The following is a 10,894-nucleotide window of genomic DNA, read 5'->3' on the forward strand; positions in this document are numbered from 1 at the left end:
ATGCTGTACAGTAGGTCTGTGTGGAGGGAGTACAATGAAGCTCTTTGACTGAGCAAGAGGAGAGAAAAGAGAGAGAGCGAATAGCAGAACAGGAAGAGAAAGGTGGCTCAAGAGTTGAGAAATCAAAGACTAAACGACTTCTTTTGGTCTGTATCCTTTGTTCCTTTGTCAGAATCAGAATTTCTTTATTAGTCCCACAGAGGGGGAATTTGCTTCGTTACAGCAGGAAAGAGCCACAGACAGCTTAACAGCATTCATTTTATTATTGTAATAAGTTCCAGGTTATTGCGTTATTACTTGTGTTTAGTTTACAGATATTAAAGGGGCCTTACTACTCTGTTTTGGTTTTCCCTTTCCAGGTTTTTGTGCATCTAAATGGGCTGCAATGGCTATAATCCCTCCAGAGGGAGTTTCTCTCAAGAACAAGGAATGATTAATGGCATATATGAATACATGTTGTAATAAAAATAAAGCAAATACATTGGAGAAACTGAAGAAAAAAAAAACACAAAAAATGACATGGAAAAAATAGGTAATTTAAAGATATTGATTATTAAACACTTAAATCATTGAATTTAAATTGAAAATTGAAAATGAAGTAATAAAATGATAATTTAATTGTTTTAAGTTTTAATCAGAAATTGGCTATGCCCTTACTATTTTTCATTTTCTTTAACATTTACCATGACCACTTAAAAACGTTGCCATGCAATCAGCTCTTACCAGAATTGCTTCCTCTTTTCGTGTAAAGTCTAAACCACACATTAAAAAGAAAGTGTAGTTTGCCAACAGAAACAAACAAACCCAAGAGAATAAGGGACTTTCATTTTTAAAAATACAGACAACATTCATTTGTTATTGAATTGAAGTTATTTCCAAAGCGAAAATAGCTTCATTTGGAGACACAGGTTTTTAATTTTCCAAGCCCTGTCTGGGGGTTACTCCCTTTCCAAAGCAGAAACACACACACACATGTGACCACACACACTCATGCAAGCACACTTACACCACTCATCAACACACGCCTGATTACTCAAAGACTTTAGTTCCTATAGAGACCGATACTTTTTTCCGCAAATTCAACACAATCATAAAAACCAAGAATGATGTGTTTGGGTTATCAACACATACAACAACTGTAACTGACAGTGACTGAAAAGCCTTTCTATCTTTCTGTGGCCACGGTTCATTTTCCACTACAGAACTGCCAACTGGGAACAATAAACTCCCTTCAGGAAAACTGTAGGAGTTACAGAGAAACTTCATTCTCAGCACCAAAACATGCAGAAAGATATCGTAGAGAGGAGAGGAGGAGCCGCTGTTACTCAAACTAGGCCATCTGAGCTTTGAGGTTTTGTTCTCTATTGAATTCACATCAGTTCTCTCATTACAGCAACAGAACAAGAGTGTATCGTTACCCAGGGGGACACTTTGGCTCCTGGACGTCTTGTTCCAGGGGGGTGGACAGCCAGAGCTCATTTTCAACTGGAAAAGAAGAATGTTGTCAGTAAAATAAAGCATGTTTCAAAATGCATACAGTATATTATGTCCTGCACGCAGTAAAATAAAACACTTATTCCAATAATCACCAGACACCAATAATAAGAATAAATAACTACTGAACGAAAGCTGCGCAAAGACACCCATTTTGTAAGCACCTGGAAACTAGTTTGACTTCTTAAATATATAGCTGTACCATTTAATATTCATGACTGCATATGGCAATGTTATATAACAATCCCTTGCAAAGGAAAACAATCACTTCATGAACAATGTTATTTTTCTACGGATGCTTACTGGCTTGTTTACAGTGTGTGTGAGGCTTACGTCTATTTTCTTAGTTAAAAAGCCGTTGTTATCGTATATATGTTTTTTTTTATCCAATATGTGCTTCTGCATTAACTCCACATATTAGTGATGTGTGCAGGTCAAAACAAAACAACAACATTAATGTGTTGTCCCTCTTTCAAGATAACTAACATCCCTTCATTCAATCATTGAATCAGTTTCATCTCATCCACCATGACACCATGCGTGGGTGTGGTTGAAGTCATTTGGAGAGACATTTAACCGACTGAATCAAACAAGAAGAAGCTGTGAGTATACTGTACACAGCTTCCCCTTTTTAAACAGAGCCCTGCCAAATGTATCAATCAAATACAAAAAACAGAGAAACTAAATAACCAACTTTGGCAGGAGATCTTGTCTGTGTGAAGCATCCCGTCATGAGAAGATAATTAAGAAAAATTATTTTAGGACCTTTAATGTGAAATTGAATTGGATTAAGAAGCCATGTGAGCATAACCAGAGGAAGTGAAAGTGCAGAAAGGCTGCATTATCATTCACGTCTGCATGACATGACTGAAGATGGAAAGAAACGTAATGCCCTTTGTTCTTCTTTCAGTCTTTCCAAAGTTTTTGGGAGCTAGCGGCGAGCACCACTTTGTGAACCACATGAATATGTTGTATAAAGCACAAATGGAGAGCAGCACAGACTCCATGAACAAAGCAAATGCTCAATCAACACATTTTTTTTATCAGATGTTGTGCTGGACAGGATATGTTCTCATAATGTACCATAGAAAACATCTGGACTTTGTTGTCATGGAAACAAAACAGAGAGGAACAACTTTTCTTTTTCTGAAAGCGATGTGATCATTCAATTAATGACCAAAACAAATGTATAACATTTGAGGTCAAACATGCTCATGTAACGATAGATATTTCAGCCATAGACAATCTTATAACATTTAAGGGAACTCATGCAACCACAAAATGTACAGTTACAGTAAGTCTACAAAAAATATGTGATGACTAGGAAAATGCCGAGCCTAAGAGTCCTAAGAGTCCCATACATAAGAGGCCGGAAGAAGTGTGTCTCATTTCGGTTTTGCAATACAATGTGATTTAATGAACGTTAATCCTCAAGAGTTTGTCAAGCCCTTGTAAAACAAATCTAGGACAAATCCAAAGTATCCTCTTCTGTTTACTCCAGAGCATTTGGAAACAATTTAACTAGCTGAAGGGCATTCCCACGGACATGGAGACTCTAAGCAGGAAACTTTTGGCCAACTCGTTCACCTTTCTGTCCTCCCGAAACAATCTGTCAAGTGTGCTGCTGTTGACTGGACACATGACAGAGGAGTCTTAGCATGTCGGTGAGAAAGCCCCCCCCACCCCCCTCACAGAGTCTCGAGGCCAGCGCTGTGGTTTGGACCGTGATGCTCTCACTCAGAAGACAAGTTTCTGCGGTCTGTAATCTACGGGAAAACCCGGCTCTCAGCACTTCATACTACATCCCGTTAAATTCTGAGAAGCAGTGGAGTCTTGGGTTATTTTTATTTCTTTTAATCTGTTTCCAAAGGCCTTACCAAGCAGCGTTACGGAAGATGGGAACGATCCAACAAAGCTGCATGCATGTAAAAATAAAATAAAGTGAGAGCAAAGATTTTTTCTTCCCAAATGGCTTTCATGTAAACTGGGTGGGAAATATAGGTTAAAAGAAAATGCCACAGCAGAGAGAGCACCCCGCCCAGGGCTGGGGACCCACAGTCACCACGGCTGCCCTGAAATGGAAGAGGAGTGTTTTGGCACAGCGGTTTGCAACAAAGAGCATACTGACGCCTCTGCCCACGTGTAACCAAGAGGGAATCTACAGCGTCAGAAAACATGCCAACCTCCAGTGCACATTCCTGTCTCACTTAAATGTGTGTTTACGACGTGTTTTGCAACAGCAGGCAAAAAGGTTGGATCGCACCACCCTGACAGACACATATCCTTCTCTGTCTGTGTCTGGCTGGTGCGTAACCTGAGCCTCAGGTTAGAGTTTCTGAGGAGCCAACAGTGTTTCAAAATATAGCTTGAGATGGTTATTTCTGTCTGTTTGCAGCCAACGTATCTTCATCTCGTCTCTGCGTTGTACAGCCCATAGTTTACAGTAAGCTCATTCAGAAAATACAATATGACATCAGGGATATTTACATGAGAGTGAAAGTTTAGCAGATCTGATATTTTGGTCTAAAATCGAGTAGTATTTAAAAAAAAGCATACACTGGCATTGGTTCAACTGTGTGTTTCCCATTTCCTCGAAAAAGTGCACATATTTTTCAAATCAAAAACCACATTTGTAGCTTTTAGTGACTGTTTCCTATTATGTTGATGATGTCATTTGCTTTTGTCTTGAAAAAAAAAGATTATCCCAAAGGAAAAGTGGATTTTAGTGTCCCCCTGATCAGATCCAGTTTTATTTTTGCTTTGTTTATCATCCCTTCTGGAAATTCCTTCTCTGTCTGTGGCAAATATAACCACAACAACAGACTTTTAAAAACACAGAGCTCCACAATAGTATCCATAACAACTGGGGATTAAACACAACTAAATGTAAGTTACACAATGCCTTCATAATGATACAGGGGACATTCATTTAGAGAACTTGACTTCAAAACACATGGTCTTAATGTGATAATTTCCTTTAAAATGTAGAAGGTAGAAAGAATGTTTTTTTCTTGGTTTTTTTAAGTAAAGAATAGCTCTCTTTATGATGAGTATTTCCAACCAAACATATTTTTGTGTATCATTGAGATCCAAAAAAAAGGAGAATTGCTTCTTAACTTGTGAGCACATTTGCTTAACCATCCCATGTTTATTGAAACCTCGATGGCTTGCAGTTCCTCAACTTAGCTTTTGCTGAAACCGCATTCAACAAAATGCCATAGCATTTAAATCTAGACGGGGAAACGGGCATCATCGCCTACCTTTGGCATCACTGCCCTTCCTCAGAGACAACGCCACGGCCAGGATGACCACCAGTAAGCACAGCAGCAGAACCTTAAATACAGAGAACAAATGTCAGGATGTTTGTTGACCTTACTGAAGATTACAGGTCATAAATCACATGACAACAAACATGACGGAGGATGTTTAGATTGACCTCCTCTTGGTTTTGGTGAGTAGAAGGTAAAAGAGGTAAAGAACAAGAAATTCAAACACTCTGTCTTGAATAATGATCAACAATGTTCTTCAAATAATTTGCTATTTTTACAGCGATGACTGACCACCATTTTACCTGATGGCTTTTGGCTCAAATAAAACGTAATGCAGGTGAAAAAAACACATTATTGTGAATAATACTGTGGCTAGAATTGCCCCGGTTAAAAGCTTCTGGAATCGTAGACACGCTCTAGTGTCAGCTACATGCCTTGTGACCATAATATAAACACACTTTAACCATCTTCTGGCCCCGTGAGGGAAGCCATAAATCAGGACGTTGTGAAGAATTATAAACAAAAACAGAGAGTGATTTGTTATCCACGCTAGCAGTGTTGGCTGTAGAAATGGAAGTTGCTTGTTTGGTCCACCACTGTCTGTGGTCCTGACTGAAATATCTCAACAAATGTTGCACAGGCTGCTATGAAATGTGTGTACTGACACTCATTTCCTCCATAGGATGACTCCTGCTGACCCTCCTCTCGTGGACACAATGAGCCAGACAATTTGGTCTTGACGCTAAATGAGTAAACAACTATTGGACAGATTGCCATGGGATTTATGCGAGATATTATTGTGTCTTTGTGCTAGATTTGGATCTTTATAAGAAAAATGTTTTTGTCCTTGAGATCCATCATCAAGTCATATTTCATTTTGAGAAAAATACCAAAAAGCTCATGTGATTCCAATCATTGTATTGCTAAGCATCCCCATGTTAGCAGTGGCATTATGAGCAACTTAGCATGCTGACATTAGCATTTAGCTCAAAGCACCACTGAAGCTGTAAACCTTTAGTCTTATCTTTAGTTTATGTGTCCAGTCTTTGATTCATTTATAGCTGTATTCGTTTTTCTTTGAGGTTCTTCAATCTTTATAGAAAATGGGATAAAGGTCTTGCAGTGCTGAGGGAAGGTGGGCTGTTGTCTATTTATTTAACCCTGCCCAGTGTAACTCGAACATCTCCGCCCTCCCTCATACACCATCTCCAACTGTCCAAATGTTGGTCTTGGCCGTCTGTAATTGAAAACTCAAAAGGAGAGTGGAGGCAAAGCTGCTTTTGTTTCAGCTGTTTGGCTCATATCTGCCCAGAGTTGGATAGGGAAAGACGTTTGTGATAAGAGGGGTGTTCCATAGTTGTGTACACCGGTTTATTAAGATAGTAGATTTAGACGGTTGGTATACACCAGTCTAATCAACGCTGCTTATTTTGAAGCCCCTGCAACACCCCCGACGCGCCTGTAGTGACTGTTGTGTAATTAGTGTCTAAAAGCACGTTTTTAACAGAAGTATCCTGCCAGTTGTAAACATCTCTTTAATCCTGTATTGTAAATCAGTGGATTAAATGTTTTGGCTTGTGTTGTGATATCTTAAAATGTAAAAAACATTTCCTTGGTCTTTATCCCTTTAACCATCTAGTGACCTCTCAGTTTGATCTAGGGGCCGGACAGGAGGGGGCTACTCTCAGAACAATACATGTTGCTGCGTCACATGACATTGCCCTTCTCTCATCTCACTCTTCACAAAGCTAAGAACTTACTCGGCAAAAAAACCCGATTGCATTATTTATTTTCTTAGAGAACCTTTTCTCACGGTAGTAATAACATGTTAATCTTATCTAATTGTATTTCAATGTCACAGGGATCATTCAAGTCAAGTGTTTTTAAGTGTATTTCTCTTTTCTGTCCTTATCTTATCACCTCTGTCGAAATATATCTGTTTTCACTTGAAAAGCATTTGAAAATGTGAAGGGTGCATGGGAATATAAATCCCATTTTTTCCAAAGCAGCCAAACTTTATCTGTTCTGTTTTAAACTGAAATAAAGCTATAATAAAAAACATACATGGAAGAGAAGCTCAATTGTAGGACAATGGTTTACATTTAAAACCAATATGTGTACTATGTGTAAAACCCTCTAAATCAACACTACATAATATATTTTCCTGCTGCACTCATTCTTAAAGCTGTAGTAGTGCGTAGTAAAAGCAGGATTGGGGGCATCATCACCCATGAGTAATCCATTCTGTGTAATTCACGTACACAAGCATTCCTAGACGGGTATGAAAATATGCTGCCATGTCTGGTGTGCACTTGTTTTCTCCAGCTATAGATGAATGGAGTGGGAGAAAGAGAAGGAACCTGTATTAGACTTGGTCTCTGTGGGCTGTAAAAGTAAACAGTCTGTCTGGTGGAAACAAACTTGGCTGACACAGAAATACACAACTACCCTCACTTTTGTCTACATAGTAAAATAACTGAAAAGACTTTTGGGAGTCAAAATCAAAATGCAAAAAGTCCACATTAGGACACAAGTTTAAAACATGTCCCTTTAAGTCTGAAAACTAAGTTTGAATGCTCATCAAGATGTTGCAATCATCCTGCAACAAGACCTTAAATGGCACTTCAGTGTAACTATATCGAAATTACCCACAGCTGAACAGAGGCGGGTGTATGACAGGACGGAGTATATTATTGTCTAGACTCAGCCACATGTGTATTTAATTAAACCAGGCAGACAGCAGCTAAAAACACTGTGGGTTTAGTTGATTTGCTCGTAAAATGTTTCAAAGGTGTGTTTACTGTCAGATGATTATTAACTGTACAGGTTATATTTCAGTGATGAGGTAGACTATAAAGCAGCATACAGCAATAAACTTAAAATATGGCCTTTTTATATTAAAGTATGTTATTATTTTAGCGTAAAAGCATTTTGTTTCCAGACCAAAGCTACATAAAGGCAGTATCTTAAACATAAAGTTACGTTAGTTTTTTACAGTTCCTTCAATTATGGTTTAGTCTTCAAGTAAATCCCCAAATGTATTCCAGATTTAGTTTCTCTGTAGAGTTTGTGTGGTTTGTCTCAATGCCTTAAGGAGCTGTGGACGATGAAGGCTGCTGTTGTTTCTGAGGCTTTTCCTCTCAGAGAAGAATACAATTCTTGGTAAGACAAACAAAATAGTCAGACTAATGTCCAAGCAGATTCCATTCCTGGTTATAAGATATATAAAGATTTGACTTTCAGCTTATTTGAATATAAAAGCAGCAGTTTCAGTGTATCGGTATAGCAGTTTCTTGATCTTGGATGATATCAAATTGAATATTTTGAGGGTTTTGAACTGCTTGCACAAAAAGCGGTTTGAGGCTAAAGCCTTGTGCTCTAAAATATGGAAAGCCATTTTTCATTGTGTTGGCCTTTTATAAACTAAACGATGAAGCAATAAATCAATAGATTAGTTGACCATTCAAATAATTATTAAACATCCAGACTATCTGTAAAAGTTCCTTGCATTCCTTTCTCTAACTTAAAGGTGACCTATCATGCAAAATGCACATTTGTACGTCTTTTATACATGAATATGTGTCCCCGGTGTTCCAGGGAACTCACCAAGTGTCAGAAAACACAACCCTCTCTATTTTCCTCCATACCCAAATCTCTTAAAAAGGGGCTGCAACGGATTTGATACAGACTGATCCAGATTTGAACACTTCTCTGACGTCACAGAAGTGGCGCTACGGCTCTTGGGCCAACTCCACCAATCAGGAGGAGACAGCCACGGACATTGCCGTTGGAAAGCGCTGGAGACGCTGTAGTACATATGCCAGGCCTGTAGATGGTGCTGTTCTCACAGAATCAGCCCATGCAAAGACAGTGTTACATTGAGCGAAATGAGGAATGGCTAAAATGCATGATCTGTTTGGTATTTTGAAAAATAAAAAGTATAAATGTGCCTTATATAGGTATGGTCCTACACTATATTATTCAAACATAGCATGATAGGTTCACTTTAAAGAAAGATGTAGAACAATTTCTGTGCAGTATCAGAGCATTTTTCAGCCCTACATCATCTGTTTTAGTTATTTGACATTACATTACAGCTATTTGATTTATTTTCTCTTTTGGATCACAATCAGCCCTGTGGACTTTAACGTCTGGTCCCGCTCAATAGCCAACTCTCCACCTGCAGAGATTTTCCTGGCCACTGCCCTTTTGCACTGTAGTGTAAACATGTACACATTCGTACTGGCAACACTGACAAGTCTTGCCTTTTTGACAGCTGTGGATTAATGACACAGAGTAAACAATGTGAATATAGACCTAACGTCTGTGTGTTTTAATTTCCTCTGAATTATTGACTTTACCTTGTGATTAAATCAGATACAGTCACTTTAGTTGCAACTGACTTTCATTATCAATGCATCTGCTCCTTACATGTATCATTCATTGATAAATCACTTGGTCTGTTAAATGTCAAAGAGTTATGGAAAAGCCTCCCATCAAGACCACAGTGAGGTCTTGAAACGACTTATTTTGTCTGACCAAAAGTCCAAAACCCAAAGTATGCAGTTTACATTCTAATATCCCAAGAAAAGCAGCAATTTCTCAAATTTGAGAAGCTGGAAACAGAAATACGTTTGGAACTTTAGCTTATCATTCCAGAAGTTACTACAGTCAGTTACTATGAACACATAGCCTAGGCAGGGACACAATTACATTTTATAGACAGCTTTGTGGGACCTAAAGTAACTATATTGAGCCATATGAAACAGTAGATTACATTTTATTTTGGAGTCTATATAAAGTCTAATGAGTAGCACAAAGATGCACTGTACTATTGTAGAAATAAAAAAGGTTTCAATGTTATTTTAAGCACTTTTTGAAAACATCCAGATGCAATGTAAAGACAGTGTGAAAGTAAATCAAATTTGCATTCAGTTATTGTTTGAAGTGTAGAGTACGAGAAGAGTAAGTCAGACATGGAAGTAGGCAGGTAGGTATTAACTCTTTTGAACGTACCCCAGTAATAACTTTACGGTGGTAATTCCTCTTTCTTCTCCGTTCATTGTTTCTCCCTTGACTCTCCAGCTCTGGTGCCCCAGTCAAAGAGACAGCATGCTCGGCGAAGCGGTCCTCTCTTTTGGTTACCTCCATGCTGCTGATCGCGCAAACTGCAGTGTACATGGCGGGCAGAGCTTCACCCAGGAGGTAATGCTGCTGCTTTGTGGGATATGACCCCTCTCTCCTGAAGTGGAGCACGAGCACCGCCTTGTTTCTTGACGTCTGCCAAGTTTACAAAGCAGCATGTGATTGATCTTAAGAGAGGGTTGGTTCTGATTAAAGAAAGCAGGGCTGACCACAGCAGACGGCTGTTTTGGCTCAAGTGTCATTTTCCAGCGAGGTCTGTTCACTGGTAAAGCTGATAAATACATTTGAAGCCTTTTTATATTTGCTGTCCACCATGTCAATAAGTTTCTCTTTTTATAGTGTATTGGTCTTTTGTAGAGGTTTTTCATTGCCAACTAAAATCTTGCCTCGGGCAGCAAATTGGTCAGAACTCTGTCCTGGTGTCATCCCCACAGCAGCCCCCATTTGAAACATGTCTCCACGGCTATGCTGATGCCTGGCAGCTTATAGAAAAAACTGTTAATAAATGCAAAAACATAGATAAACTCATTAAAGATATATAGGTTTATACGCTACTCAAATTTCACGTCACATTTCTTAGCAGTGGCTTGAGTCAAACAGCGGTTGAGGAACTCCTTTAAAAACGTCCTGTGAAATGAATGACCGCTGCTGCCGCCATCTTGTGGCAGAAACGGAGCGTTGCGCTGCCATTACAGTTTGACAGTTTGTCAAGAAAATACGAATAAAACCCAATCTGAGATAGCTCTGATGTTTACATTTTAACTGTTGGAATTTACAGAATTAACCATATAAGTCTTCAACAGAGAATGTTCACTGTAATAAGCGTTTGGGCTGGTTTCACAGTGACAGTTATAACAAATGCTAGGGCTAAAGTTGAAGCCAGTTTAGCTCAACAAGAGTGGTATCTATCTTCTTATCAAACTCTGTGACAAAAGGGTTAAAAGGTTTTCTCCTAAGTGCCTGTCCATTTTTTAAATAAGTCTTAG

The 10,894-nt window shown here is 38.8% G+C and overlaps 1 protein-coding gene across 1 annotated transcript in view; it reads right to left on the bottom strand.

The window, feature by feature from the left end:
- enpp1 (ectonucleotide pyrophosphatase/phosphodiesterase 1) overlaps positions 1-10,022 on the bottom strand; it is a 31,995-nt gene extending 21,973 nt beyond the window's left edge. Inside the window, exons 1-3 of the mRNA XM_079644741.1 lie at positions 9,780-10,022; positions 4,755-4,827; positions 1,419-1,485 (exon numbers count right to left, since the gene is read on the bottom strand). Coding sequence (XP_079500867.1) covers positions 1,419-1,485; positions 4,755-4,827; positions 9,780-9,944 — 305 coding nt within the window. The 5' untranslated portion in view covers positions 9,945-10,022. The remainder of the gene's footprint in view (positions 1-1,418; positions 1,486-4,754; positions 4,828-9,779) is intronic.
- Between the last annotated feature and the right edge of the window lie 872 nt (positions 10,023-10,894).

The sequence above is a fragment of the Notothenia rossii genome (assembly GCF_949606895.1).
Source record: "Notothenia rossii genome assembly, chromosome: 8".
Taxonomy (NCBI): Eukaryota; Metazoa; Chordata; class Actinopteri; order Perciformes; family Nototheniidae; genus Notothenia; species Notothenia rossii.